Source organism: Saprolegnia parasitica, assembly GCF_000151545.1.
Source record: "Saprolegnia parasitica CBS 223.65 unplaced genomic scaffold supercont2.112, whole genome shotgun sequence".
Lineage (NCBI taxonomy): Eukaryota > Oomycota > Saprolegniomycetes > Saprolegniales > Saprolegniaceae > Saprolegnia > Saprolegnia parasitica.
The window spans coordinates 66,269-93,986 of NW_012156506.1; the positions used below are offsets into that span (position 1 = coordinate 66,269).

The 27,718-nt window shown below is 57.4% G+C and overlaps 12 protein-coding genes across 12 annotated transcripts in view; 4 read left to right on the forward strand and 8 right to left on the reverse strand.

Moving 5' to 3' along the window:
- The window catches only part of SPRG_22340 (hypothetical protein), a gene marked incomplete at both ends in the record, with an annotated part of 1,327 nt that extends 910 nt beyond the window's left edge, over positions 1 to 417 (reverse strand). The window contains one exon of the mRNA XM_012353025.1: positions 10 to 417. Coding sequence (XP_012208415.1) covers positions 10 to 417 — 408 coding nt within the window. The remainder of the gene's footprint in view (positions 1 to 9) is intronic.
- A 2,116-nt stretch (positions 418 to 2,533) lies between these two features.
- On the reverse strand, positions 2,534 to 4,270 carry SPRG_14143 (hypothetical protein; the record flags this gene model as incomplete). Its single annotated transcript, XM_012353009.1, has 1 exon — positions 2,534 to 4,270. One exon carries the CDS (start codon positions 4,268 to 4,270, stop codon positions 2,534 to 2,536), a length of 1,737 nt encoding a protein of 578 aa, XP_012208399.1.
- Positions 4,271 to 7,991: 3,721 nt separating this feature from the next.
- On the reverse strand, positions 7,992 to 9,728 carry SPRG_14144 (hypothetical protein; the record flags this gene model as incomplete). The annotated part of the gene is made up of 1 exon (XM_012353010.1): positions 7,992 to 9,728. The coding sequence occupies one exon, from the start codon at positions 9,726 to 9,728 to the stop codon at positions 7,992 to 7,994; it is 1,737 nt and encodes a 578-aa protein (XP_012208400.1).
- A 2,396-nt stretch (positions 9,729 to 12,124) lies between these two features.
- Positions 12,125 to 14,876, reverse strand: SPRG_14145 (hypothetical protein; the record flags this gene model as incomplete). The annotated part of the gene is made up of 5 exons (XM_012353011.1): positions 12,125 to 12,631; positions 12,681 to 12,833; positions 12,875 to 13,087; positions 13,140 to 13,370; positions 13,419 to 14,876. 5 exons carry the CDS (start codon positions 14,874 to 14,876, stop codon positions 12,230 to 12,232), a joined length of 2,457 nt encoding a protein of 818 aa, XP_012208401.1. The 3' UTR covers positions 12,125 to 12,229.
- A 207-nt stretch (positions 14,877 to 15,083) lies between these two features.
- On the forward strand, positions 15,084 to 15,968 carry SPRG_14146 (hypothetical protein; the record flags this gene model as incomplete). The annotated part of the gene is made up of 3 exons (XM_012353012.1): positions 15,084 to 15,591; positions 15,644 to 15,821; positions 15,877 to 15,968. Exons 1-3 carry the CDS (start codon positions 15,124 to 15,126, stop codon positions 15,966 to 15,968), a joined length of 738 nt encoding a protein of 245 aa, XP_012208402.1. The 5' UTR covers positions 15,084 to 15,123.
- A 575-nt stretch (positions 15,969 to 16,543) lies between these two features.
- SPRG_14147 (60S ribosomal protein L30) lies at positions 16,544 to 17,150 on the forward strand. Its single transcript, XM_012353013.1, has 3 exons — positions 16,544 to 16,615; positions 16,736 to 16,841; positions 16,902 to 17,150. The coding sequence occupies exons 1-3, from the start codon at positions 16,595 to 16,597 to the stop codon at positions 17,105 to 17,107; spliced, it is 333 nt and encodes a 110-aa protein (XP_012208403.1). The 5' UTR covers positions 16,544 to 16,594; the 3' UTR covers positions 17,108 to 17,150.
- Positions 17,151 to 17,203: 53 nt separating this feature from the next.
- SPRG_14148 (hypothetical protein) lies at positions 17,204 to 18,208 on the reverse strand. The gene has a single exon (XM_012353014.1). The coding sequence runs from the start codon at positions 18,182 to 18,184 to the stop codon at positions 17,231 to 17,233; it is 954 nt and encodes a 317-aa protein (XP_012208404.1). The 5' UTR covers positions 18,185 to 18,208; the 3' UTR covers positions 17,204 to 17,230.
- A 188-nt stretch (positions 18,209 to 18,396) lies between these two features.
- SPRG_14149 (hypothetical protein) lies at positions 18,397 to 19,866 on the forward strand (the record flags this gene model as incomplete). Its single annotated transcript, XM_012353015.1, has 1 exon — positions 18,397 to 19,866. The coding sequence occupies one exon, from the start codon at positions 18,397 to 18,399 to the stop codon at positions 19,798 to 19,800; it is 1,404 nt and encodes a 467-aa protein (XP_012208405.1). The 3' UTR covers positions 19,801 to 19,866.
- A 337-nt stretch (positions 19,867 to 20,203) lies between these two features.
- On the forward strand, positions 20,204 to 21,215 carry SPRG_14150 (hypothetical protein). The gene has a single exon (XM_012353016.1). It carries the CDS (start codon positions 20,256 to 20,258, stop codon positions 21,093 to 21,095), a length of 840 nt encoding a protein of 279 aa, XP_012208406.1. The 5' UTR covers positions 20,204 to 20,255; the 3' UTR covers positions 21,096 to 21,215.
- Positions 21,216 to 21,429: 214 nt separating this feature from the next.
- SPRG_14151 (hypothetical protein) lies at positions 21,430 to 22,125 on the reverse strand. The gene is made up of 2 exons (XM_012353017.1): positions 21,734 to 22,125; positions 21,430 to 21,680 (listed from the first exon to the last, which is right to left on the reverse strand). Exons 1-2 carry the CDS (start codon positions 22,105 to 22,107, stop codon positions 21,668 to 21,670), a joined length of 387 nt encoding a protein of 128 aa, XP_012208407.1. The 5' UTR covers positions 22,108 to 22,125; the 3' UTR covers positions 21,430 to 21,667.
- A 512-nt stretch (positions 22,126 to 22,637) lies between these two features.
- SPRG_14152 (hypothetical protein) lies at positions 22,638 to 23,390 on the reverse strand (the record flags this gene model as incomplete). The annotated part of the gene is made up of 1 exon (XM_012353018.1): positions 22,638 to 23,390. One exon carries the CDS (start codon positions 23,388 to 23,390, stop codon positions 22,638 to 22,640), a length of 753 nt encoding a protein of 250 aa, XP_012208408.1.
- A 2,347-nt stretch (positions 23,391 to 25,737) lies between these two features.
- On the reverse strand, positions 25,738 to 27,471 carry SPRG_14153 (serine/threonine protein kinase; the record flags this gene model as incomplete). The annotated part of the gene is made up of 6 exons (XM_012353019.1): positions 25,738 to 26,362; positions 26,412 to 26,518; positions 26,564 to 26,656; positions 26,704 to 26,805; positions 26,859 to 26,925; positions 27,227 to 27,471. The coding sequence occupies 6 exons, from the start codon at positions 27,469 to 27,471 to the stop codon at positions 25,738 to 25,740; spliced, it is 1,239 nt and encodes a 412-aa protein (XP_012208409.1).
- Positions 27,472 to 27,718: the final 247 nt, after the last annotated feature.

The window sequence follows — 27,718 nt, forward strand, 5'->3', positions numbered from 1 at the left end:
TTCCTTGACCCACTCGTGGACTTTATCAGCCCACGAGCGCGCGACGCCCGCCGAGCAAATGCCGTACTCGAGCGTCAAGAGCCAGCCGGCGACGACCGCCGGGAGCTCGCCGAGGCCGTAGTACGAGTAGGCGTACGTCGAGCCGGACGACGGCACGAGCGAACTCATCTCCATGTACGCAAAGCCGTTGAGGATGCACGAGAAGCCAGCAATGAGCCACGAGAGAAAAGCCGCGGCGCCCGCTGTCTGGCTAATGATGTCGCCGGTCGTCGCAAAGACACCGGACCCGACCGTGGACCCGACGCCGATGAGGATGAGATCGACGAGCCCGAGTTCGCGCGGCAGCTCTTCCTTGCGCTCTTCTGCGTCAATGACCGCGATGGGTTTGGTGCGGAACATGGCCGTGAGAAGACCCATGGTGTGGATGCGAGCGGGACGATTGAAAAATGACGTGTTGAGATGCAAGACGGGATATCATGCAAGTTACACGGGACGTCGCTTTGGGAGCAAATAAGAAATCGCGTAGGCACGGTCATCGGCTGGGCGACGTCTTGGGGCACGGCTCGCACGTGTCACGCAACCGCGTACCACGGTGGTTCCAACGACGCGGTGACTTTTGATTCTTGTTCATGCCGTGGTAGAGACACCGAACGACGTGGAGGCCAATGTCGAGCAAGACGTTGGTCGTCGTTGATAATCCATCAAGGCGCGTGTTTTGTGCATGTTTTGGTGGGCAGCTAAAGTGCAACTTCGGACAGATTGCATATGGACCATCCATTCGACTAATGAGCTATCAGTCGGGTACAGTAGTATACTGTGTCGTCGATTCTTTGAATACCACACATACAAAAACGCAGTTGTATATACTGGAACGACGCTTGCGTAAAGAGTATGTGGGCGTCCGTCGCAGGCAACGTACGCAAATGAAACCGAGCTCTGGCCTCGCGTGGCGCCACGTCACACACCAAGAGTGGGGCACGGACTACTGCTGGATTTAGTCGTTTGTGGGTGCGAGCGCCGCATGTCGGGTTCGACGTCTTCGATTGGGTATCGCGGGCAGTAGCTAATACCATCGCAGCGTATGAGTCGACACGATCGAAGGATCCATGGAACGAGAATGACTCCGACATCCTGATCCCTTCACCACAAGTGCAACAGCCGCGACGCACTACTGAGCATACCGGTAGATTAGCATCGTCCACGGTGTCCGGTAGAGGAGAAGTCTCAAAAGGTGAAGCGAACGTCGCGCCTCATTGATCCTTCGTTCTTGCTGCAAGTGGCGCTCTCTGTTAAAGCATACTACCTCTCATGGAATGCGGTCTCCGAACGTGTACCCCACTCGGACGTCTGCTCGGACGTATTGGAATCTGTCACTGCGACCTTTGGATCGTACTAACGTTCTTATTGCAGAATCATACTCGTACAGTATTGGTACCGTTGACTGTACGACTTAACAGTGCCTCTGTACATGGATGCGAAAGACGACTCGTAGCCAATCGCGGCTCGGCTCGGCATCGAGACTCTTCGTTCACGATGCCTGTTTGCGCCAACTCTTCCATGAAAGATCGAACCCAGGCAGCACTCCAATCAAATGCGATTCGGATCGGAAACACTGGGCACGGGCAAGTACTACTGAATTCAAATGTCCAAAATGGTTGGGGCGTCCGCAAGCTCTAAGATCTGATGGGAAGAGATGCAGTGTACGTTGCTGCCGACGTCTATTTCGACCCGTTCGATCTGCCTCAGTGCTAGGCCGCACCAAGCTCTCGTCGTCGGTCATTCTATACCGCGCCGCAGCTGTCGGCGACGTCCCTCGCCGGCCTCATGAGGCTGAATAGGGTGTGCTTGTGATCACAAAGTTTCCAAGGACCTCATCGAGAGCATTGCCGTTTGTGTCACGCGGGGACCGCCGTGCGACTACCATTGAGTACATTCCTTCAGGGCTTCCCTGCCGACTTGATTTAGTCGAGCGGTTTAGACACCGGTTTGACGCAGAAGCAAGCTTTGCTTGCGGGCCGTCCATTCTGTACGAGGTATCTTTTCTCGCCCCTGATTGGTTCACGGGATATCCATGCCAGCACCAATCGCATGATCGGACGATACACTCAGATCTTGGCAAGATACTAGTACGGTGTCTGCAACTTTACATGATGTAGAAGGGGTAGCTAGGATGGGTGCATCCGTCGCGCCTGCGTCGGTCGCGCAGACAGTACGCAAACTGCGCCCATCTAGCTGCTGCTGCAATCTCTCTACGCGCCGCTGGTCTTTGGCACTGTGTACCCCACTCGACGATGGGAGTCCACGTACGATTCTCTGGCTTCAAGGACCCGTCGACGCCAAGCGTACATGTTCTAGCCAGGCTAGCGCCAACATGTACTAGGTGCTGGCGTGCGATGCCGACGCTACCCATCGTGGGTAGTCACCCAGGCAGATCGCACCCATCAACCAAGGGAGGGACGCCCGACATTGCATTGAAAAACCAACGACCATGTATATTTATGTACATCAACGACAAAAGAGCATGTCTCGCCTTCTAGTGCTGGTTCTCCTGGAGCGGCGCCTTGGCACTGAGAATGTTGTTGGTCTTCTCGGCGAGCATCGACGAGAGCGACGGGCGCACCGAGTTGTGGCCAATGTAGCCGTCGTTGAGCATGGTGGCCCAGCCGTCCTTGCCGGCGCTGTTGCGGAAACCGTAGGCAAAGTACGAGACGATCGCCGCGCCGATCCACGCAAAGCCAAGACCAATGTCCTCGGTCGGCAGCTGCGCGATGAGGTACCAGTTGATCGTGATCGCAAGCGCGGGCACAAACGGCACGAGCGGCGCGCGGTAGCAGTCCATGGGGCCGACGGACTGCGGGCACTTGACGTAGATGACGGTCGCGATTACAAAGACAAGCGCAAGCAGAATCATCGACGCGATAAGGTACCCGTTGCCGCCTTCGACCGCCTCGACGTAGCCCTTCTGGAAGAGGAACATGGCGAGGAGGCCCGTGGCCACCATCGCGCCCGTGAGCTTGTACGCAATGTGGGCCGAGGCTTCGCGCGTCCGCGAGAGCACGAGCGCCGAGTTGGTCATGTTGAACGAGACCAGAATGCCAAACGACACCATGTTCCAGAGCAGCGAGAACGGCACGAAGAGCGCGACGAGCGTAAAGAACCCGCCCGAGAGGAGCGTGCACCAGAAGAGGTTGCCGTTCTTCTCGACCTTGCCAAAGATCTTGGGCAAGAGACCGTCGACCGACATGGCGTACATGAGGCGAGGCTGCGCGAGGAACGAGATCAAGACGACGACCGGCATCGTGCCCGTCTCACCAATGTGCACGATCGTCGAGGCCCACTTTGCGTTGACGTACTGGAAGCCCGTTGAAAAGTAGATACCGGTGGGGATGTCCGCGTTGTACGGGACCATGCACGAGAGTGCGAGCGACGCAAACGAACTGAGGAACATCGTGCCAAGCACGACGCCAATGACAGCCCGGGGCATGACGCGGCGCGGGTCCTTGGCCTCGGCGGCGAGGCAGCAGACCTCATCGAACCCGACGTAGCCAAAGAAGGCCTGCGACGCACCGAGCATGACACCCTGGACGCCAAACTGCGCCGGGTCTTCGTCCGTCGCGGGAATGAGGTCGGGAATGAACGGCGAGAGGTTGTCCGTGTTAATGAACGAGAAACCGGCCACGATGACGAAGAGCACGACCGCGATCTTGGTCGTCGTGATCGTGTTGATAAAGATCTTGCCAAACTTGATGCCCATGAGAAGGATTGCAACCGACATGATCATCACGAGGCAAGCGAGGAAGCTGTAGTTCTCATCGTTGAGCCAGTCGACCTTGGTCGAGCCTTCCGGTAGGTCTTCCTTGGCCCAGGCCTGGACCTTACCCGCCCACGAGCGGGCGACACCGGCACCCGACATGCCGTACTCAAGCGTCAAGAGCCACGCCGCAATGACTGCCGGAAGCTCGCCAAGAATGTGGTACGAGTAGGCATACGTCGAGCCGGACGACGGGATGATCGAACTCATCTCCATGTACGCAAAGCAGCTGAGAATGCACGAGCCGCCGGCAATGAGCCACGAGAGAAAGGCCGCGGAGCCGGCCGTCAGACTGATGATGTCGCCCGTCGTCGCAAAGACACCAGACCCGACGGTACCACCGATACCGAGGAGGATGAGATCGATGAGGCCGAGCTCACGGGGCAGCTCTTCCTTGCGCTCCTCGGCGTGGATGACCTCGATGGGCTTGGTCCGAAAGAGCGTATCGATGATGCCCATACTGCGTCCGACAATGGAAAAAGCAAAGTGAGCTTGCTAAAGGGCAAACTCAGACTAAGATCTTGTTTTTTGCGAGATAGAAATTCGATTTTTTCTCTTGAAGTTTTTATACCCATTTTGTGAGAAGGCGAAAAAATACAGTCCCAGCTGGCACAGCGTGGGACGACGAACAACTTGAAGCTCAAAAGCAGGTGCACGCCTTCTGATTGGCTGGAAAGAACTTCGAAGTGCATTTGATTGGTCGACGTCCTATCGACCAATCGGATGCCGTCCAGCTATGTTCGAATCGCCCACGTCTCTCTGGCTTCCCGCGAGCGTTTGGGGCCGTTTGTATGTAGTGGTCGTGATCAGATGGGCACATATACCACCTGCAACGACCAGCTGGTGCGACCCAACTTCAATAGGATCCAAGGGCAGCTCCATGCAGGCAATCTGGTCGGCCTCGCAGCGCGAGGAATGCCCCGCTTCTTGCATTCCGCAGCCACTATTCCATGCTGCAAAAAGGGAATGGGCTATGGGGCTATGGATGACCCCGAGATGGATACTGTAGGCGGTGTTAAATGATCTAACTGCTGCACACAAAGACCATCGCTGTCCTCCCCTACTAGTAGGTGTCGTTACGCACAGCAGTGGCAGGGCAATAGCAGGCAAAGAGCTAGCTGTAATGGCATCGCTTTTTTGTCCAGCCGATCAAGGGCCATCGATTGCCTTCACACCGTCAAGCAATGCTCGTACCACAACGAAGATTCCATCCAAACGCTGGAGGCTCGACGTGGCGTCGTCGTAGCTGTCGTTGTCATAACTGTCATTCGCTGCATATTCGTGTGGCAAGCCTTGCAGCGAGACTGCGCGGATACGGTACACGTTCGCAGAGGAACGTCACCTGGATGTGCCATTCAGACGCGCACCCAGACGTGTGATGGAACAGACACCAGGTCATCACAGCTCACGAAATCGAAACCGCGCACGAAGCTCATGAACGTTCTGCCGTGGAGATGGTCGATGCGCTCATCCGTGAAAGCGTGGTTGGCCTGCATCTGAGATGCGAGGTGCGTTATTTCCGCCGTCTGATTCGATGTCAACGACATCTACTACATTCGGGGGCCTTTACGTATAGTGAACCATTTCGTTGAAGTGAGCTTTTTCAGGTGGACGTATAATTTGAACGAAACTGGTCGTGGTGCTGGCCTCTCGACGGTCTCAGCGTGCTGCGATTCAACGCCGTTACCGGTACTGCGGGCGAGTGGTTGGCGCAGGCCGAGTGGTGAGGTCGCCAAGCCATTTGTCGGAGGTCGGCGCTACAGAGTATGTACGAGACACGTTGCTTGGAGGTTGAAGAGAAGGCTTTGGAGATGGGGCTTGGTAAGCGGTGCGATGGGCGGGCGGACAGAGCCTGCGGGCAGGCTACAGGTCGCAGGATGTACCCGTAAAGAAGCGCGATATTCGCGAACCCATATCAAAGCGGTACCACATGACCTACGTACTGGTAGCCGCTCTGTTAGCGGTATACTAATTTCCAAGGACTCAGAGTGTTGGTGTCTGAGTAGGTCGGCATGGGACTCGCCTCTATTTTTCGAGTTGGCAATCTTCCATCTTCTACAAAGATCGATTAAAATGCAAACTCGCAACTGGTATCTGCAATGCGATGTTCAGATGTCGACGCTAATGGCCTTGTTCCCCAGAGACTCGGATTCCTCCCACGGACGCGACAGTGGATTACAGGCGTCATGACGTCCACTGCAGTATCTTGCACCCGTCTACAAAAGCGCGTCTGAGTCGACGTCCCGGCGTTTGCTACTCGTGCAGACGACCCTTTGAGCCCATGCTTTGAGCCGTTCTTGGAAGACGGAAGAGACATCGCTGGACATCCTCCTGCGGTCGTGCCCAAGCCATGTCGACAATTGCAGCGTCAGCACGTCGTCGCGGCACACAACGAAGGCCCTATCAAAGCCGCTCGCTGGACGCGCGATGAAGACATAGCAGATGGGTGCACTCGATGCCTTGCATGATTTGCACGGCTCTTGCGCTGGAGAGGAGAACTTTTCATCTATCTGCGAGAAGCCTTGACACGAGACGACGAAGTCCCTTTGCGGCAGTCAGCCCACGTCCTTCCGCGGTACGGTGACGTTCTGCACCGGGTCGCGTTGAAAGCCGTCGCCGTCCGATCTAGCTTGCACTTTCTCGGCCCCAATGCTCGACACTGCCTTCTCTGCGATGCGCAAGCCCGCGAAACGTACGACCATCTTTTGGTGCGCTGCCCATACGTCCGTGCGATCTGGCGCGCTTTTGCACCGATGCGGGATAATTTGAAGATGCAACTCCCGTCGTCGGTCGCTGGCTTTCTCTACGACGCCGCCGCCGCGCCGTATTTGGATCACAAGTCGTCAATGCATGCCCTCTGGCCGATCGTATGCGCTTGCGTCTGGTATTGTCTTTGGCTCGAACGTAACAACAACTTCTTCCGCACGACGCTGACAAAACTTCGGGCTGCCGCGCTCGCGATCAAAGCAGCTACTATCACACGACTGCACGTCCGGCACTTGGCTTGTCGCGCTGTGGTGCCATCGCTTGACGCGTCGCTCATCGCTCTCAGAGAAGACCCTTGGTGCGCGCGCTACCTTGTCCCTCGCGCAACGCCGAGTCACGACCACTAACGCGTCTCACTGACGCACCGGCCACGCCTCTCGTTCGCATTAGGAAGTCCACCGTATCTTTATAATTCCGTGCACGAGTGATCTCACTTGTCGAGCGAGATGCTTCTTGATAGTCGGTGTGACAAGCGATATTAAATAACATGGCAGGTTTAGGAGCTTTAGACTTTGTTCGAATATCGATAGGACGCATGGCAGAAGAGTCGCGGGTTTGTATTGGTCCACGGAAGACCGCGCCTCTTGGTGGAGGCTCACGGGTCCAGAACAGCGAGACATCACTTCGTGAGGTCCACACAACGGTCGACATGGCGTCCATGATGCAATTCTGGCACAACGTCGAAAACGAATCAGCACGATGGTTTGGCAAACTCGGGTCTTGGTCGTACTTTGTACTAGTACACTAGAAGTACTTGACCAAACAGCGCGATGGGCGAAGAACATCCATTTTCTTGCATAATCATCGGCCGAGTCATCGGCCCCGCGCCCAAAAACGACGGACATGAGTTGTCCTATCGCTACACACTAAGTCCACTCAAGTCTCGGTTAATCCCAACGTTATTCAACCACATACGCGCCAGCTGAACACGATCTGTACACATCAAACTAGATAGATAGATAGATAGATAGATAGATAGATAGATAGATAGATAGATAGATAGATAGATAGATAGATAGATAGATAGATAGATAGATAGATAGATAGATAGATAGATAGATAGATAGATCAAGATCTTCACCACATTCAGTAAGACTTGTACTACGCATGTACGCAAGTGGTTGGACCGCAGAAAAGACCGGACGGTCGAATGAATCGTCGCCGAGCGGACGTGACCGCTTCAACATCATGTAGCCCCAGAACACTTTCAGACGCGCCTGCGAGGCAGCATACATGTAATTACGCGCAAGCATCATGGTCAGTCAATACCTCCGGCTTGAATCGAACGCTGCTACCGTTCTGCACTGTACCAGTTCTGCGTGGTAAAGATAATACTTCCGCCACGGTACAGACAAGGTAGAAGGGTGGTTAAACGATACGTGAATTTAAAAATGATTCCTCTACAATGTACAATCTAGTGCTCGTTGGCCTGGAGGGCCATCTTGGCGCTCAGAATCGACTCCTTCTGGTCGGCCATCATCGAGCTCATCGACGGGCGCACGGCGTTGTGGCCAATGTAGCCGTCGTTGAGCATGGTGGCCCAGCCGTCCTTGCCGGCGCTGTTGCGGAAACCGTAGGCAAAATAGAAGACGATCGCGACGCCGATCCAGATGAAGCCGTAGCCAATATCGCGCGCCGGGAGCTGCGCGATGAGGAACCAGTTGATCGTAATCGCGAGCGCAGGCACAAACGGCACAAGCGGCGCGCGGTAGCACTCGCGGGGACCGACGTTCTGCGGGCACTTGACAAAGATCGTGATCGCAAGCGCCAGCACGACCGCGAGCAGAACCATGGACACGATCAGGTAGCCGGTGGCCGAGTCCGTCGCCTCGACGTAGCCCTTCTCAAAGAGGAACATAGAGAGGCACGACGTCGCGACCAGCGCGCCCGTGAGCTTGTACACAATGTGCGCCGACGAGTCGCGCGTCCGGTTCAGGATCAGCGCCGAGTTGGTCATGTTGAACGACATCAAAATGCCAAACGACACCAAGTTCCAGAGGTACGAGAACGGCACAAAGAGCGCAACGAGGCAGAAGAAGCCGCCGCAGAGAAACGTGCTCCAGAAGAGGTTGCCGTTCTTCTCGACCTTGCCAAAGATCTTGGGCAAGAGACCGTCAACCGACATGGCATACATCAAGCGAGGCTGCGCGAGGAATGCAATCAAGACCACAATCGGCATCGTCCCCGTTTCACCAATGTGCACGATCGTCGCGGCCCAGTCGAGGCCGACGTAGCGGAAGCCGGCCGAAAAGTTGAAGCCAAACGGGGTCTCCGCGTCGTACGGCATCATGGCCGACAGCGCGAGCGACGCAAACGCCGAGAGGATCATCGTACCGAGGACCGTGCCAATAACAGCCCGGGGCATGACGCGGCGCGGGTCCTTGGCCTCGGCGGCGAGACAACAGACCTCATCGAACCCGACGTAGCCAAAGAAAGCCTGCGACGCACCGAGCATGACGCCTTGGACACCAAACTTCGCCGTGTCTTCGTCCGTGGCGGGCACGAAGTCAGGCACAAACGGCGTAAAGTTGACCGTGTCCGTCATCGCAAAACCAGCGATAATGACGAAGAGCACGATGACGACCTTGGTGCCGGTGAAGACGTTGATGAAGATCTTGCCAAACTTCATGCCGCCGAGGAGAACGCCGACCGAGAGCGCAAAGATGAGGCACGCAAGGAACGAGTAGTACTCCATGTTGAGCCAGTCGACCTTCGTCGAGCCTTCCGGGAGACCTTCCTTGGCCCACTCCTGGACCTTGGTGCCCCACGAGCGCGCCACACCGGCGCCCGACATGCCGTACTCGAGTGTCAAGAGCCACGCAGCGATCGCGGCCGGGAGCTCGCCGAGCACGTGGTACGAGTATGCGTACGTCGAGCCGGACGACGGGATCAGCGAACTCATCTCCATGTAGGCAAAGCCACTGAGAATGCACGAGAAGCCAGCAATGAGCCACGAAAGAAACGCGGCCGCGCCGGCTGAACCGCTGATGATGTCGCCGGTCGTCGCAAAGACGCCGGTGCCGACGGTGCCACCGATACCGATGAGAATCAAATCACGGAGACCGAGCTCACGCGGCAGCTCTTCCTTGCGCTCTTCAGCCTCGATGACTTCGATGGGCTTGGTGCGGAAGAGGTCGTCGATGAATCCCATGTGCGCTGGCCTGTGCAAAAGAGGAAATGATGACCAAACCGAGGTTGGCTATGTCCGAGGATGGGACACGCCGCCCTTCAGCTAAAGTTCGCTCGCAAAGCTAGAATTGCCCACGCCCACGTATCCAAAGTGTATCCAAGGCTTCCTGACCGTACCTTCGCATTCTCAGATTCTCATTGGCCAGTCACTTTTGGCCAGTTGCAACTCGAAGCCGAAAGTCGAAGTTTAGGCACGCCTTTAGCGTCTCTCTCTTTCTTTTTGTATGTATTTTATCGAAGCAAAAGTACAACAGCTGGGCGCAGTAAGAGGACGAGTTATCCGATGGCCACCTATCCCAAGACGCAACTTCAACTGGATCAAGGGGAAATTCCCTGCGTCCGCATTAACATAAGAGATGAACGCGTATACTTGCCCGGGCAACTCCTTTAGGTGCCGTTTGCGTGAAGGGTAAAACCATCCAGACCTTTTCCAGGTGCTGGCCAGGTACTGGATGAGATGCCGACGTCGATCGCTCCATAAGATTAGGACACGCAGCCTCACCGCCACAGAACTCTTTGGTCGGGGCCATTGTCCCACACTATACCTACCAACTTGTTGACCTAGTCGCCAAGAAAGGTCGCAGCCATCGCTCGCAAAGCCATCGCAACCAAGCGGATATGTGGGGAAGCACCGTGTGTCACTGCATATGTGCCCGTGGTACGTTGGTGGCGCCACACACACATCCACAAAAAGCGTGGTCCGGCACACGTGATTACAAATCGGCTGACGTCGCCACGATCTTGCGGTTCTCGTCGCTTTGCTTCGGTCCGATGTCATGAATCGCACGTTTTCCCCTCAACAAATATCGTCTCGCGTGTCGCCCGACATTCCGTCCTAGTCGGGTCCCGGTCAAGATACTAACGAGCCGCTTGGTCCACGCACGTCTCTCACGCTTCAATTTCGTTGGGTCCACAGCCTCCAATCTGATCAGATATGAAAAAGAGAAGACGACGACGCTACGCGGCATCGATTTCAGACGTCAAGCGGTTGTAGAGCGTGGAGTAACCAGTGTGCATACAAGCTGCCAAAAACGAGCCACTTGCCTGGACGGGACCTCTGGACGGGACGCGCCAAGCAGGTTGCGACGGACACGACACCGATGCCTGCTCGATACAAGGGCTACGTATTACCAAAGGTTGATGGTCCTTCTACTATGTAGTAACCAGTAGGACAAGTGGGGGGAACACAGCGCTCTGGGATGGACGCATCAAATCGTTGTTGCTGCCATTCGGTCTGCTCCCGGGGGCACTGCCGGTAGCAACGTGTTTACAAGTCAAAAAGGGTCTGTGATTCTTTCATGCACCACCCCGTCCAAGCATCACCAAAAGGCACCAAACGAACATTTGGAAACCGGAAAACGAAATTATGCGTGGAGTGGCCGTAAAACCCATCACCCAGAAGCACCCAGGACCAATTTAATCCGTGGCTCGAATGCGCCAAGCAAAATACTATGTACAACTTTGAATCGATCACGTGGCGACTCTACAAAGGACCGTCGAGCCACGGGCCATGGCGCGAAACGCTGCCTCGATGAAAGAGCTAGTACAGGGCATCGTCATCCGTGGCAATGCTTTCGTAATTCCAAGTTAAGCCAGCTGCACTACACATTGAGGCGGCCGGCAGGACCCTCGTTGTGAGGAAATAAAGCACAAAATAAGGCACAAAGGTCTGTTATGGCCGTCGGGCGACACCCCGTCGCGGATAAGGGCTTTACGTACAGTGCCGCAATACGTCAATGCAAAGAAAGGGCACCTCGTTGCGCGTAAGCACGCAGCGCGGAGTGGCTGTGTTTTGGAGAGGCAATCGATCATGCGTCTTTTTCATCCCAGCCATGATTGCACCGTCGAGTGGCCTTGTGGTGACCGTCGTGATAACACACGACGTAGCGTGATCAGGAGCGTCCAGCACCGTGCCCCCAACGCGATACGTAATTTAATTTAGTCATGAGTCGTCGAGGCGGTTTCCTTGGACAAGGCATGATGCTACACCCTACCCCTACTCCAAGGCACCCGTCGAGGCGAGAGATGATGCTTCTGGTTGCGATGCTATCACTACCAATTTCTTTGTTGGGTGAATAGACGTGTGTGGAGTAGACCGGATACATGCACGTTCTTTTGTGCACTCGTAAAAATCTCGCCGCGTCGTCGTTCGCGTTTCTGTGGCCTCGACGGACCTCTCCCGTATTGCTTCCTGCAGCTACCTACTACACTTCCGATCTATCTATCTATCTATCTATCTATCTATCTATCCATGTATCCACTCTTGGAGCTTCAAAGTCGAGTCGTTTCCACTTCTTGCGTCAACGCTTCGTCCCCATCATGGCCTTTGTAAAAAGACTTCACGGACTGCAAACTCGTCTTTCCTTCTATTTTTTTCTCACTATGACCCCGTACTATGCTCGTGCTGTCGTCGACGGTACACTACACTAAGATTTCGTTTTCCACTCTCGACGCATCGCAGTCCTACGTCGTTGCATCGAGCGACCACTTGGACTCGCCCGTGACGGTGTTGTAGTAGTAGTTTTGGCCGGACGCCGCGTCGTAAGCCGGCACCCACGCGGCGGTGGTTGCTGCGTCTGGTGGCGTTTGGGCTTTCGTCTTCTTTTTCGCCTTGTACTCGCGCGGCGGCGGGCGCGCCTTGGCTTTGCTGGCTTCGATGCGCAGTCGCTTGGCTTCGGCGGCTTCGGCGGCCGCCCGCGCTTTGGCGGCCTCGACCTTGTCGTGGTTGGCGCGCACCGCAGCCATGCGCACTGCCTCTTCAGCGCGCGCGACCGAGCTCTCGCTTATAAAGGCCGAAATGATAGCCTGACGCTTGTGTCGCTGTGCCTCCGCGTGGCGCTGCAGGCGAAGCTTCGTCATCAGGACCTAATCCCAGCACCAATGTCCACCGAGTGACAAGAGCATGAGGTCGTACCCGCCCAAGCTTGGTGGCTTTCCGCGTCCGTACAAATCGCTGCAGCGTGGTCGCTGCATCGTGGCGCGCGTGAACAAGGAGCGCGATCGTGGCGACGCCTTGGGCAAGACGTACTTTGGATGCGTGCCGAGCCCGTCGACTGCGCACAAAAGCCTACTCCCGGCGTGTAAAGGGGATGCGCCGTGAAATAAGACCTGTATCGCAATGGCAGCGTCGTGGCGGCGCGCATGCTCGACGAGCTCGGCTTGCTTGCGGAGAAAGCGCGCGAGGTGGCCTTGGTGTTGGTGCCACGCGGCTTGAATCCGCAGCGCGGCTTGATTCTGACGTGCAACGAGTGCGTCAAAGGCCACCTTTTGCATGCGCGCGATATAGAGCCGCGCGTGGTTCCTCGCGAGTCGGGACCGGACCTTGAGGCATCATGGTGCAGAAATCGACAGAGACGTGTTGGATAGCGCGTACCATGCGCTGGATGCGATGGGCGCTTCGATGGCAGTGCCGGAGATGCCGCTTGAAGCAGCGAACCGTGCACGTGCTTCGCCACACCCGCTGCAAGACGCTCGACGCCCACGCGCGCCGAGCACGCATCATCGCCTCGTACCGGCAATGCTTCTTCCACGCATACGCAATCGACGACGACGCGCTCGATTCGATAAAAGTCTTGTAGCGACTATAGAGGAGGCGCTGTTGCACCTACTTGAACAATACATTCTCTGGTAGCTGTCAATTCGATCGAGCTACCGGAGACGCGAGCCGAGCCGCCCGCAAGTACAAGGGTACGCAGGACGTGGCAAGTACGTGGCGAAAGAGGACACGGTCGCGGTAGCGTCGATAACAGTGCTGCACGGTCGTTGCCGCCATCCATTGGGTAAAGCGCAGCTCCTGCAGGCGCTGTGTTCGCACGTGGCGCGCCACGCACTGGCGCCACGCACATTGCAGCACGAGCACTGCTGCCACGTGGCACCGCCGCATCGCGACACACCGCGTGGCAATCCATTGACGGACGCGTGCTTGTAGAAGAATCGCCGCGAGGTGCCGTGTCCCGAGCGTAAAGGCAGCTTGGAGGTGGTCCTGCAGCTGGGTGCGCCGACGCGACCAGTACGCAATATAGACGCGCCACGCGCGCTGGATGCGCGTGGCGACCTTATAGCATCGCGCGCGGTACAGAAACGTCCGCGCGAGGTGGGCTCGAAGCGCGCGCTGGAGGACCGAGGCCGCATCGTGCAAGCGCAGCGTCGCAGCCCGTCGAAAGAGCCACTGCTTGCGGTACACGGAGGTGCGCAGCCAGCGCTGCAGTCGCACGGCCGCTGCCTCTTGCGCGAGCCGCTGCGAGCATGTCATGTACGCTCGATAAACGCGATGGCTCGCATATGCGACTTGGATCCGTACTGCCGCGCGGTGCCGACGGGCCGTCGTTAGAAAGCGAGCAAAGCGCGTTTGAAACAAGCGGCGCCGGGCATGGGCTTGTATGCAGCGCACCGATTGGTCCCGACGCGAATGGTGGAGAGTGTGCCGGTGGCGGTGCCGGCGCCAGTGCCGCTGGATCTCTGCGGCCGCGGCGTCGCGCTCTTCAGCGCGGGCGCACACCCAGTCGTCGACCATGCAAGCAAATGCGCGGTTGCGATTGGCGAGCCAGCAGCGCTCCCAGATGCCTTGGAGGGATCCTAGCGCGCGGCTTTTTGTAAACGCAGCGACCGCCTCGGCTTGCTTCTCCGTCGCAACGCCGTTCTGCCAGTGGTCAAAGGCAGCCTGCATGCGATGGCGCAGCAGACGCTCAAAGACGTCGGTGAGCGACGTGATCTTGGTGTGGTTGGAGATCTTGAGCTTGGGCAACGACCGGACAGGCACGTTGTTCTTAATCCAGCGGACGTGGTCCTGGACCGTGGTGTCGAGGGCACCACGCGTGATGCGGAGCTTGGCGTCGGACCGCAGGCGAGCGCGATAATGGGCATTGCCTGGCCACGCCTGCTTTTGCCACGCCGCCGAGTCGTCGGCGCGGATGGCGCTGGCTGCATTGGGCAGCGGCGGTGGCAGGGCGGGCACCTCACGCCGCGGCCGCTTGCGGAGCATGTGCGTAGCGTTCCGCGGCAAGAGATCTCGGAGCGACGCTGGACTGAGGATGCCAGGTACCTTCTTGGTCGAGAGACTTCCATCGTCGTCGCGGGACCCCGGCCGCGGCCCGGCATACAAGATGGGCATGGCCACTGTTTGAAACCGTCGCTTGCGTGGGCTATTTGCACGCCACTAGACGAAAGCACGTCACGACATCGTGGGCTTACAGTTGGGTGTTTTTGGCGATTGGTGGCCTATGATTTTGAGCCAATGGCCTGAACGGAGCTAACATGCGAAGTTCGGATTGGACAATGGAGCACCACATATGACCAATGAAAACACGACGGGCAATCTGCAGGTTTGGCTCGTTCGCAGAGCTTGACAAGACGACGAGATGGGCCGCAAGATCGCGGGCTACAACATGGTGGCCTTGCCGACGGCCGACGAAGGCGCCTTCGCGAGCTACATCTACGTGACCAAGCACACAGCCAAGTCGGACGGCGCCGGCGAAACCGAGCTGGCGGCCGACCGCACGGCGTACGTGGTCAACCTGCCCCGCCACACGAGCGTTGAGAGCCTCACCGCCTTGCTCGCGCGTGTGGGGCCGATCCAGCACGTGGCGCTGGGCACCGAGTCGCCGGGCGTCGCGACGAACGCGCACGTGGTTTTCAAGGACAAGGCGTCGCTCACAAAGCTTCTCAAGCTCTCGGCGTTGCCGGCGACCGAGGACGATGCGGCGTCGGAGCCGATGGACGTGGTCGAAGCTGCCAAGGCAGCGTACCAAGCCGCGCGACCGGGTCTCCAAGCGTTAAAGAACGACGCCGACGAGTTTATGATGAACTTTGACGCGGAAGAAGAAGCGGTATGCAACGTCGAGCGATGGAAAGCCTCCATATCTCATGTGCATGCCGTAGGAGCGCAAGGAGCGAGAAGAAATGAAGAACCGCATCGACGACGACGGCTTTCAGATGGTTGTCAACACGAAGCGCAAGCGTCAAGAGGCCGCCGAGCTCCTCCCGTTCCGGAAGAAGCAGAAGAGCAAGGAGCTCACCGACTTTTACCGCTTCCAACTGCGCGAAAAGAAGCGCGGCCGTACGCGATCGCTCTGCCTTGTGCATTCTATAACGTATCGTGTTTTGTGTGGTAGAGACGTTGCGCGAGCGCTTTGACGAAGACCGGCAAATGGTCGACAAGCTCAAGAAAGCCAATAAATTTAAGCCCCAAACGGGCATGGACTAACAACAAACGCAGACAACCGCATAAAAATACTGCATCTCCTCTTACTCGTTTACACTGCATCGGTGTCGTGCATCTACGGAATCCTTGCCGAGCTTGCTCCTGCTGGGTGCATAGGTCGACACAATTGAACCTTGGTACTGCGCAACCATCCACTGGAACGACGCAACACACAGTATCTCAACGCTGAAACAGCGTAATACGATGCCGACGAAATCCACGTGCGCTGCCTTGAGAATAAAGAGGAATAGTGCAGCATCCACCAAGGGCTCTCGACGGCCCATCTCCTGGCGAGCCGTTATTCCTGGCACATTTGTGTGTAAACCAGGCACGTAGCGTGGATCCCTGCATCCGAGCTTGTGCTCTCATCGGTCCACTGTATGGTACGTACTTGAGGCCGCCTCCTGCGCTCGCCAGTAGCTCCCGCGCCAGCATCCCGGAGGTTTTGCCACGTATGCGACACGCGCCAATCCGCGTCGCGTATAACATTTCAAGGCGTTTCATTGGCCGAGCAAAAGTATTGGTCAAGAGCTCTCCGGATGGTATCCGGTCGTCGGCCGCGCGCTGGTTGGTGAGCATCACAGTTCATCTTGTGGAGCGATTTATTCTACAAATCACTGAGAAACAAGATGGTGGCCTCGAAGAAGACGGTATGTGAATATCCGTTGGAGAGCAAGCCGCGTCGGTCCTGCCTATCCTGCTGGTGCGCAGGGCCCCGTCGCCCGCTCTCCGCTCGTCCGGGCGCGCGCTGACCCCACCATTGCCTTTAGAAAAAGACGACGGAGAACATCAACTCGCGCTTGCAGTTGGTCATGCGTTCGGGCAAGGTCGCCCTTGGCTACAAGGAAACGTTGAAGAACCTCCGCAACGGCAAGGGTACGCGATCAAATCGACACGGCGCGACCGCAAGTGCTCATGTTGTCTCTTGAATTGTAGCCAAGCTTGTCATCTTGTCGAGCAACACGCCGCCGCTCCGCAAGTCGGAGGTCGAGTACTACTCGATGCTTGCCAAGACGGGTGTCCACCACTTCGCCGGCAACAACAACGACCTCGGTACGGCCTGCGGCAAGTACTTCCGCGTCTCGTGCATGTGCATCATCGACGCTGGTGACTCGGACATCCTTCGCTCGTCGACCGACTAAATTGATGCTTGAAACATTGATTTCTCAGGATTTGAGGCCCCTACTTTTATATTGCTTTGGGGAGACAGCACGAAAAGCGACGGGTCGTAGAACGCAGAGGCATGAAGTATGGGAGTTGATGATTTACAAGTGCATGTCGACGGTATCGCTGGCAACCAAGAAGGTCACGTGGTCCGCCACGTCACAGCCCACGAGGAGCGTCACCACGTGTATCCCTGGCCCGACGTCCGCCAGGGTGGTCGTCGCCACCCACTCGGTCGGGGCCGATAGCGGTAGCGGCTGCGGCCGGCCATCGAGCAGCAGCGTCGTATTGCCGTCGCTCGGACGGCGGTACCGGACGCGCACGCTCCGATCGTCGGTCTCGTGGAAGCGCAGCACAGTACCATTCAGCGGCGCAACAATGCGCGGGCGCGACGCAGCGACGAGCTGGTCGAGGGACAGCATCTTTCTTGATTGTCGGATCGGTAGCGCAACCTTGACGACCTTGTGGCCGTCGGGCACTAGTGTGAAGCGACGTGATGTCGAAATACGCTCTTCGTGCCCGCCGGGCAGTGGCACGAGGAGCTCAATTGACGCGACATGGTGTCCAGTGGCAAGGTCCGATAGCTCGTGTGTTGTAAAGGCCACGGTCTCGTTCCGTGGCAAGATGGCCAAGTCGGTCAGAACGAGGACGCCGTCGACGTGGATGGTGTATTGCAGCACTTGATGAAACATCGTGGTGTTGGAGATGGCGGCGATCTCATAGGTAAGGATACGCGACGATGTGATGGCTGGCAGTCGCGTAAAGGCCACGGAGCAGTTGGAGGCCATCGCCGCCGGGTCGTACGGGATCGCAAACTCGACTTCCCATGGCACCGCCTCGGGCGGGAAGGCGAAGGCGACGTAGCATGCACCAAGATACAGAAGCAGCGCCAGCAATACAGCGTACGAGAAGAGCGCGCTACCTTGGTTCGCCGCTTCCGCCGCCTCATCCAGCGCGGCCAAATCGTCGTCAACGTCGTTCTCGAGGTGCTCGAGCGGCGGTACGTCGTCGCTCGCATGCCAGCCCATCGCTTCGAAAAGCGCTGCGCCTACCATCGCGTCTGCCAGTGTGAATCGGTATCTTTCCAAAACTCAATGCAATGGTCCTCTTCAAATATTCATAGTGTAAAAGACCCTATTGGGTAGGAACGTGTCCAACCACGTTGAACCCGGAGATTTTCCGGACGTAAGCCTGAGCGGTGAGCTGCGGGACATCGCTTCCACGCCTCATGATGATCTCATGATGGCCGATAGTAGAGATGGCGACGATGGACTGGGACGATCGGCGACGACTGGCGCGTGACATTGCGCAGCTCACAGCGCCCGACCTCCAAGGCGTGCTGCTCCGGTGCCACCTGGCGCAGCGCACTAGCGTCGGCGCGATCGACGTGCCCATGCAGAGCGAAGACCACGCGGTGCGGAAGCAGAGCAATTGGCAGCTCACGAGCCGCGTCGACTTGGATGCACTGGACAACGAGGTGCTCCTCGAGTTGCGCAAGTTCGTCGACGCGTGCTATGTGCCCAAGCAGGCGCCGCTCGAGCAGTGCGAGATCTGCTGCGGCCTCTGGTCCAACGGCCGCGTCCTCGCGTGCGGCAACCACGCCTGCAGCACGCGTATCCACGAAGAGTGCTACGGCAACGTCCTGCGCGACGACCCCAATGGCCCTTGGTTTTGCCCGTCGTGCGCGTACGGCGCTCCACTGCAATGCTGCCTCTGTCTCCGCGAAGGCGGCGCGCTCAAGCCGACGAGCGACCGCCGGTGGGCCCACGCGATTTGTGCACTCGCGATTCCCGAACTGACCTTTCGTGATGTGCCGACGCTCGAGCCCATCGACGGCATCATGGACCTCGACCCGTCCCGGTTCCGGACACTGTGCAACCTCTGCAAGCGCAAAGGTGGTGCCGTCGTCCTCTGCGAAGAGCCCAGCTGTGCGACAGCGTACCACGTCTATTGCGCCGCCGAAGCCGGCCTTTGGATCGGTGCGCCTGGCGACGCGGCGACACCGGCCAACCCGATGGCGCTCTTCTGCGACAAGCACTTGCCAACGGATCGCCTTCTCGGGGCCAAGCGGTTTGTGAGCGACGAAGACTTGGCCCTCGAGGCGATCGAGGCCAAGCAAATTCGCAAAGACAACAACCATGTGCCCAAGGACAGTGCCGACGACTATGGCTTTATCATGAACTCGACGGCGCTGCTGCTCGAGCAGCTCAAGTGGAGTGCGCGCGTCGTCACGCCAACGCTACCGTCGTCCACCGATGCATCGACACTCTTTCAAGTGACGCCGCGCCTGTACAGCCAGAACCGATTTCCGATCAAGTCGCTCGTGCCCGAGGCCGTTGCGCGGCTCGTTGACGTCGGCGATGGCGTTCCCGTCTTCCCGCCACCGCGCGGTCGCAAGATTCCGGACGGCCCGAAACTCGTGGGTGGGCTCGTCGAGGTGTTTTGGAAAGGCCATGACGCATGGCACCGCGCGCGCGTGCTCGAGTACTGTCCAACGCGCCAGATGAACCACGTCAAGTACCTCGCCGATGGCCGCGACGAGTGGCTTCGGCTCGTGCCAGGCCAGTGCCACGTCCTCCGGCTTGCGTCCTCGGACGTCAAGCGCATCAAACTGGTCCGCTACAAGCACAAGGACCAGCGCGAGTGGCGACCCAAGCCCATGAGCTTTTAGACGTACATTAGAAAGACGAAGTAGTACAAGAAGCATCTTCTGGACGAACCTTATACTTGCGCCAGGACGACACGCGTACACGTACCAGGTAGGTCGGCGTCGTGGCTTGGTGCGATAGCATGTTGACAGTCCAACACCTATGGGGTCCTTGTGGCATCAAATGCTTGTTGCTAGCGAAGGCCTTGATGCTGGCGCATGCAGAAACATAACTGCTGTCACATTGGACGGACAAGCGACAGCTGCTAGCGACGAGGTGGCAGGTAATTGTGGTAAATATGGCCAGGACCAAACTTAGCTGCCACCGGGAAAACTCCGGGTACTTGGCATACAAACAGCAAGTGTTTCGAGCCGTGGCAACCAATTGGCCAATTGGTTGGTTGGTAATCTGCGCATGGAGGCGTCTTTGCTTGCTTGAGGGCTCACTAATCCTTTTCATCGCCTTAGTACATACCAGCATGTTGACCCAACGTGAAGAAGACATCTCGAAGATGCTCGCCGCCATGGTGCACATTGGCACGCGCAACGCCGATGCTCAGATGGGCGACTACATCTGGCGCCGCCGCAACGACGGCATCCACATCATCAACGTCGGCAAGACGTGGGAGAAGTTGATGCTCGCCGCCAAGATCATCGTCGCCGTCGAGAACCCGGCCGATGTCATTGCCATCTCGGCCCGCCCGTACGGCCAGCGCGCTGTCCTCAAGTTTGCCCAGTACACGGGCTGCCAGGCCATCGCCGGTCGCTTCACGCCCGGTACGTTCACGAACCAGATCACGAAGCAGTTCCGCGAACCCCGCCTCTTGATCATCACGGACCCGCGCACCGATGCCCAGCCCGTGCGTGAGTCGGCTTACGTCAACGTGCCCGTGATTGCCTTCTGCGACTCGGACTCGCCGCTCCGCTACGTCGATGTCGCCATCCCGGCCAACAACAAGGGCAAGCTCTCGATCGGTCTCCTTTACTGGCTCCTTTCGCGTGAGGTCCTCCGCCTCCGCGGCACGATCTCGCGCGCCCTCCCCTGGGAGGTGTCGGTCGACCTCTTCTTCTACCGTGACCCGGAGGAGCTCGAGAAGGCCGAGGAAGCCCAGACGGGCGTCGCCGACGAGGCCATGGGCCGCGCTGGCTGGACCAACGAGGCCGTCGCCGCTGAAGCTGCCACGGAAGCCCCCACGCTCTACACGGCCGAGCCCACCGCTGAGTGGGGCACGGCTGGCGGTGAGTGGGGCGCCGAAGCCGCCGCCGGCGGCTGGGACGCCACGGCCGCTGCCCCCGCCACGACCGGCTGGGACAACTAAACTATCTACTCGAAAGGATTGAGGAACCGAGGTCGTCTGTAGATTACATGGACAATACGACGGTGTTTAGCGATGGCACCTGGTTAATGTAATACACCATACAGTCGCCTCTCACAACTATTTTGTCTCCCTCTACCTCTCCATTCTGCAGTAACAAAGCGACGGAGCTAAGACGCTAAGCGAGCTACAGTATGTGTAGCGGCGTGCTCTTCTGGAGGGCGCGGACAGACAACATCGGCACGGTACCATGGGACCACTATGGCATGTACTTCACCGTATTTCGTGCAATGCAATTCGTTGCCGGTGCAATTCCTCACGATGCATCATTTCGGCGTTGCGTTCAAAGAATGGTTCATTGCCGTACTACGCAGGCGACATTGCGCGCGAGCTTGGCATTGTTAGTACCCGTACACTAAGCAAGACGGGCGCCGTCGATGATATCTAGCTGTGCTCGAGCTTTGTGTAGAGGCCTTCGCACGCGTCTTCGAGCAAGTCCAAGACCGTGTCAAAACCACCTTCGTACCACGGATCCGGCACCTTGGTCGCCGACGTGTTGCGAACGCAGTACTGGGTCATGAGGGAGACCTATTCGCATCGCCGGAACGTCAACAATCTAAGATTGCATCGCAGCAGCGTACCTTGGCCTTGGCGAGCGCAACGTACTCGGGGCCCAGAACGTCGCGGCTTCGTGCACGGCACGCACGTTGTTGCTGTCCATGCAAATGATGTGGTCAAAGCGACGCAGGTCCTCGGGCGTGAGCGGGCGCGACTTGCTGCTGAGCGTGTACCCGCGCTTCTTGGCTTCCTTCTTCATGCGCGAGTCGGCGCTGTCGCCTTCGTGGTACGAGAACCCGTTGGGCTTGTACCAGTTGGAGGCGCCGCCGCCCGTGCCGCACGAGTCGATGTCGTACGCCGACATCTTTCCATCGCGCGCGACCAGCCCCTTGAAGACGCCTTCGGCCGCGGGGCTGCGGCAGATGTTGCCCAAGCACAAGAAGAGCACGCCGACCATTTGTGGACTTTCTGGGCGAGTGCAGTTTGCACTTCGTCCCGTTATCCGGACACCCGGATAAAACGAGCCAATCAAACGCCCGCAATTGCGATCCTGTGATTTCACGCCACCCGTACACTCACCCGTACCTGTGCGTTCATCAGGGTGACACGCACCCGTCAGAGACGAAGAGAGAGAGTGAGTTGGTGAGAGAGTACTAGCGACCGACACATTCGGCGGCAAGAGCTCACTGCATGCGGCACCAGAAAAGCTCTGCTCTCACGTCCAATGCCAGATCACAGCGACCCCAAGGCGGTCTGTGTCGGGCACTGAAGAAACACTTGGTCTCGGTACTGTAGTTTGTCGAGATGGCTGATGTATATCGCTAGCTTGACGCTACCTTCAGGTAATAAGCGGCGCTGCTCACAGATCACGGTACCAGTTAGTAACATCGCTGCATCGGTGCCGCCGTCGCGACCCAGTCGACAACATCTCGAATAGAGTAGACATATCTTGATAACTTAGTCTGCTATGACGAAGGTCCATTTGTCCTAACCTACGATTTCGGTCGTCGAGGGGCGTGCTATCGACGCCATAAATGATGGATGCGCGTCGCCCACTGCAACGCGGGAGGCGCTGCCACGGGACCGCGACGTGGCCATTGTCAAGTGCTTGTGCTCTTTGCTGCGGGCGCCTTCCATGTACGGCGGGACGAGCAGGCAAATGATGTACGCGATGACCGTGCGCCACGCGTCACCGACGTCGTCGCTCCAGAAACTGCCGCCGAGCGACCGCAGCGTCTCAATCATGGCGAGACCGAGGCTGTCGAAGAACTCGAGCTTGACGCCATACTGAATGTGGCGCAACGCCAGGGCCGCAATGTTATTGGTGGCATCGGCCGAGTGTAAAATGTGGCGGATTGCACCGACAATGTTGACCAGCGCCTTGCTTTGCACGTGCATCGAGTTCCGAAACACGGGCCGCGTCGCCGGGTCGATCGTGTACAAATTTGTGAAAAAGACATCGTAAAACTGGACGACGGCCGACGACTCGGGCGGTGCGTCCGGGTCCGTGTTGACTTGGAACTTGCGCCGCTCGAGTTCGGCGCGCAACTTGGCGCCAATGACGACTTCCCACGACCGCGTCATGAGCTCTTCGTCCTTGGGCGTCGGCGCGCGCGTGGCTGTGAAATTGGGCGCGTATTTTTTTAGCAGTTTGATGTGGCCCCGCGCCAGCACGAGTTTGCCGTTGCCGTCCACGTCGACTTTGTACTTGTACGACGGCCCCGAGAAGAATGCGCCCATATGACTTGCGCGATGGAAATCGACCACTGGCAGATGACGGGGCGTACACCATGCTATCACGTATAGCGCCGTAAGCTTCCAAGTCCCAACAGACAACAAGGTGGTAGAGACAAGCACGCGCACCTCGTGCATATATATGCTCTCTTTCTGCCGTCGCCGGCGAAACAAGATATACCTTGGGCACCGTCGACGTTGAAACGGATCGAAGATCGCCCGCTTGTTCGATACTCCCAGCGCGTGGATGCTTTCAACCAATCACAAGTGATGCGAATCGGAGGACTACGTAGAATGAGCGGCATTGGTGTTCCAAGAGAGACCAAGGCGGCGTCGGAGCTCTATCAGCCATTCAAGGCTAACCATCGACTCTAATATATATCATTGTAAACAACGGCCGCTGCATGAAAAGATATCCTTTTCTTCGAAGCCGCACGCGAGGTGGACCAGCGGACAGCGCGCTTCCCAACGGTCACACGGCTACCTCGTGTGTCAGTTGGGAAGAGGGCATACATACGTAACCTTGGATGCAAGGATCAAAGCTGTGCGAGGCCAACGATTTCTTGGACATAGATAGCACTTCATTTTGTTCGTAGCGTGGTCTTGCTCGTTCCATCGTGTGCGACGTCCGAGCTCTGTGACCAAGGCACACCCAGTCAAGGCTCTTCTAGCCGTGCACGCAGCACGGAAAGAGAGATGGACGAGGCGTGGTCACGACTCATCGAGTCCGACGTTCCGGCCTTTAGTGTGCATATATTAACGCCGCTGTGCACTTGCGGAGCGCACAAGACATGCACCTCCTGACGAGGAGGAGCTCCGATTGCACGTGCAGCACGACACCTCGTGATGAACGACGGGATTCGTTTATTGTACTCTTTTGCCACAAGGATCCGTCAGGCGACGAGAGACAACGCAAGCTACTGGCTCGCAGAAGTGGCAGAAAGCTTGACCTTGACATCGTGTGGCCCGAAGCATGTTGGTTGCTGTACCCCAACAAGTGTTCTACGGTGTTTTCTTCAATGCCACGTTATCATCGAATGTTCCCACAGCGTGCGATTTGGAAGCATCATCGTCGCTGGTCCCGTCGCACCCACTTGACCATAGCGAGTAGTGAATCTATCTCTCACTTCCGATCACGAGCAATCCTGCAGCTCGCATCGTGAGAACCACGGACCCGGCCACATCCACGCAAGCCTATTCAGTGCAGCGCAATCGAACATGGTTGGAAAATCCTCGCACGTTTATGTTGCAACAACCAAATGCAAGCCAGAGCAAACGGGGTTGAATTCAAACGATCGTTACATCGAATGTGCTAAAGAAAGTTCACGATGAGTCACCGCAGCTATGTCAACCCAAGTACTCGTTGCGTTTTTCACTTCACTAGTAGTAGGTACTTACTATGACGGTGGTTCTTTTGTTGGCACGATCGCTGCAGCCCAAACGCCTCGAATTGAGAAGTATGGGACTAACATTTGACATGTACTTGGTTAGATTGCAGGCATCAGATCCCGAAAAGCTGTGACCGATTCCGCTCCCTGGCAACAACTAAAACGTGAAACACCAGACAGAGGGAGGCCGTACTCCCTAAACACCGGCTAGTGTACTAAGAGGCAGAACGGAAAGTGACAGCTAAGCTACGTCTACAGACTGCTGCCAAAGGACGTACAGTCCCATATCAACGGGCTTTTCCCGTGGGACTACACATGCAAACACACATCGCCTTGTCCCGGCCTAGTGGTGTTGACGTGGGCTAGGTTCACACCCAGTGCCCCACCACTGTATGCGACCAACGGTGCAACAACTGCGTCTGGTTCAACGTCTGGCGAGTCCGGAACGACCGCGTCTTCCGCGCCGACCTACCGCTGCCAAGTCCATGGACGATTGCCGTCAAGGCGGCACGTGTCGCTCAACTGCACGTGCACCACAGCCTCGTACAAGAGCCCGAGCAGCCTGCTCTTCGTAGTCTTCTCCAGCTCCTCGCCCAACACGAGTGGCCGCGACGTCACCTCGTCCCGCGGATCGCGCTCCTGCCTCCGCCTGCCTAAATCAAGTCCCTCAACCGAGTACACACAACGAAGAAAGTCCGACAATTTTATTTAGCATAGTTTTATCTATTGTAATAGACGACCCACTTCAACAACAACCAACGGTGCAACAATCATATGGCTGATGAATTGCCCAAACCTCTTTTCTTTATACCGTCTGGTTTGTGCGTGCACGGGGCTTGCTCATTTTTGGAACGTGACGCAAAGGACACTATTGGGTGAGTGCCAAGACGAGCTGTGTCGAGGACACGTCCCATTTCTGGGGTCGTTTGAGTGGTCAAGAACGCATTTCTTATTCCCATCGGACGTTAGATACCGAAATGGACGACGGCAGCATGCAGTATTGGCTGCAGAATCGCTGCGACCTCGGCCGCGGTCATTCGATCACTCGGTTCTGGGGCCACGCAGTGAGCGACCAAGTTGGCGTAGTCTTCCTCGCAATCCTCCGAGAGAGGCGGGCGGAAACCGTTTGACACCAGATCCCGCAGCACGGCTTCGTCGACTTCGTCTTCGCCATACGGCAGCTCGTGGGTGTCGAGCTCGGTCAAAATCACACCCAGTGCGTAGACGTCCGATGCGGTGGTGCGACCAGCCCCAACGAGGACCTCGGGCGCTGTCCACCGCAGCATCGAGTTGGCATCGTCGCTGTCCGGCGTCGTCCCAGGAACGCCGACCTTGATAAACTGCCGGCGGGAAAAGAAGACGTTCTCGCTCGAGAGATGGCCGTGCACGAGGCCGCTGGCATGGCAATCGGCGAGCGCGTTGGCGACGCAGTACGCGACTTGGACTTGAAGCAACTTGTACCGACCATAGTGGTACTCGCGCGGCACGTGAAGGAGGAGGTTCCGAAGACTTCCTTCGTCCATCGCCTCGACGGCGACGGTATTGGGCCCGTCCAATGCATAGATGGGCACCACGAACGGCGACGAGAACCTACAACATGGATTGTGATGTGCGTGCATCCACAATGATTGCTATGTACGAGAGGATCGCGTCGACAGACTCGTTGCCCGCTGGCGAGAGGAAGCGCTTTTCGGCGATTCGGAGGCCGATCGGCTCGCCTGGCGTTGGCATCTCGTCTCTAGCCACCTACGCGTCGGTTGAGACTCGGGGAGCACTCCACAAAAAAACTACCGTGCCTACCGAGACGGTGAGCGCACTGTGCAGCGCGCGCACGGCTCTCATGTCGCCGCAGGCGATGGCTTCGGCCAGTGCCGTCTTTCCGTCCTACGCGCCCTGAGAAAGCTGCAACAGTCTTTAGCTAGACATCCTACCGAACTGGTCGCGTCCAGGTCGACACCGGGGGCTTTGAGCAAGACTTCTAAGACGGCGAGGTTGTTCGAACGCACGGCGATGTGGACAAGTGCGTTGCCGTCCTAGCCATCACGTTGGATCATTCCCGAGTCGATCGTCGAATTGGTTGTTGCACCTCGTCCGTGCAGTTGGGGCGACACGAGATGGCGAGAAGGCGCTGTAGCGCAACCGCGTCGCCTTCTCTTGTGACGCGAGCCAATTGCTAGAGGGATCGCCATTTTCGCCTGGGAGCCTACAACTTGAGCATGTCCCACCGTCGCGTGTTCGGTCTCCTTCACGGCCTGTGCGTGATTCGCCGCGGCGCGACGCTCTTCGGCTGTGCCAATATCGAGTGCCTCAAGAAGCTGTTGCACGCCATCCGGAAGCGCTGGCACCGACTCCTGCATAATACACACATGTGAGGCAACGACGCTGGCCGTTGGGACGCCTACGCGGCGAGTAACGTTGTTCTTGAGAGCTACTTTAAGTCGCGCAAAACACGACTTGAACATGTCGTCGTCCGACGTGGCCGGACTTGGCGCGTTGCAGCCAGCGCACGTGGTGCTAAAGTCGAACGTCATTTTGCACAGGTTGCATTCCATCGTCCATTTGATGACGTGGCCTCGCTTGTGCAGCGTTCGCAGCCGCCGTAGCACGACGACGAGCTTGTCGCGCGTCGATGCAACGTGGTCGCACGCGCTACAAGTCGCTTGGATCGAGTGCCAGCTGCCACAGCCAGCGCAGCTCATATCCCGTGTATGAAGCAACGCTTCCTATAGCACGATATGCCGACTTGTGCTTCGTATAGACTAGGGAAGGTGACGTACACAAACGGACGCAGCCTTCAAGAGCGGTAGTAGAGCAGCCATCGATGCTTTCCTTTCGACAACTTCGAAAAGCGTCGGTCCCTAAATAATGCCATCCGATGAGAAAAATTCAGTTCCATGGGTCAACGTGCTGCTACCACTTTGGGGGAGATTCCAACGTCGGCGTCGG

What these genes read in the sequence shown, in the direction of transcription:
- SPRG_14147 (XM_012353013.1), top strand. Translation starts at nt 16,595, where the DNA reads ATGGTGGCCTCGAAGAAGACG. An exon ending in TGGTGGCCTCGAAGAAGACG is followed by an intron (nt 16,616 to 16,735) that starts GTATGTGAATAT and finishes CATTGCCTTTAG; the next exon opens with AAAAAGACGACGGAGAACAT. An exon ending in GAACCTCCGCAACGGCAAGG is followed by an intron (nt 16,842 to 16,901) that starts GTACGCGATCAA and finishes CTTGAATTGTAG; the next exon opens with CCAAGCTTGTCATCTTGTCG.
- SPRG_14148 (XM_012353014.1), bottom strand. Translation starts at nt 18,184, where the DNA reads ATGGTAGGCGCAGCGCTTTTCGAAGCGATGGGCTGGCATGCGAGCGAC.
- SPRG_14150 (XM_012353016.1), top strand. Translation starts at nt 20,256, where the DNA reads ATGTTGACCCAACGTGAAGAAGACATCTCGAAGATGCTCGCCGCCATG.
- SPRG_14151 (XM_012353017.1), bottom strand. Translation starts at nt 22,107, where the DNA reads ATGGTCGGCGTGCTCTTCTTGTGCTTGGGCAACATCTGCCGCAGCCCC.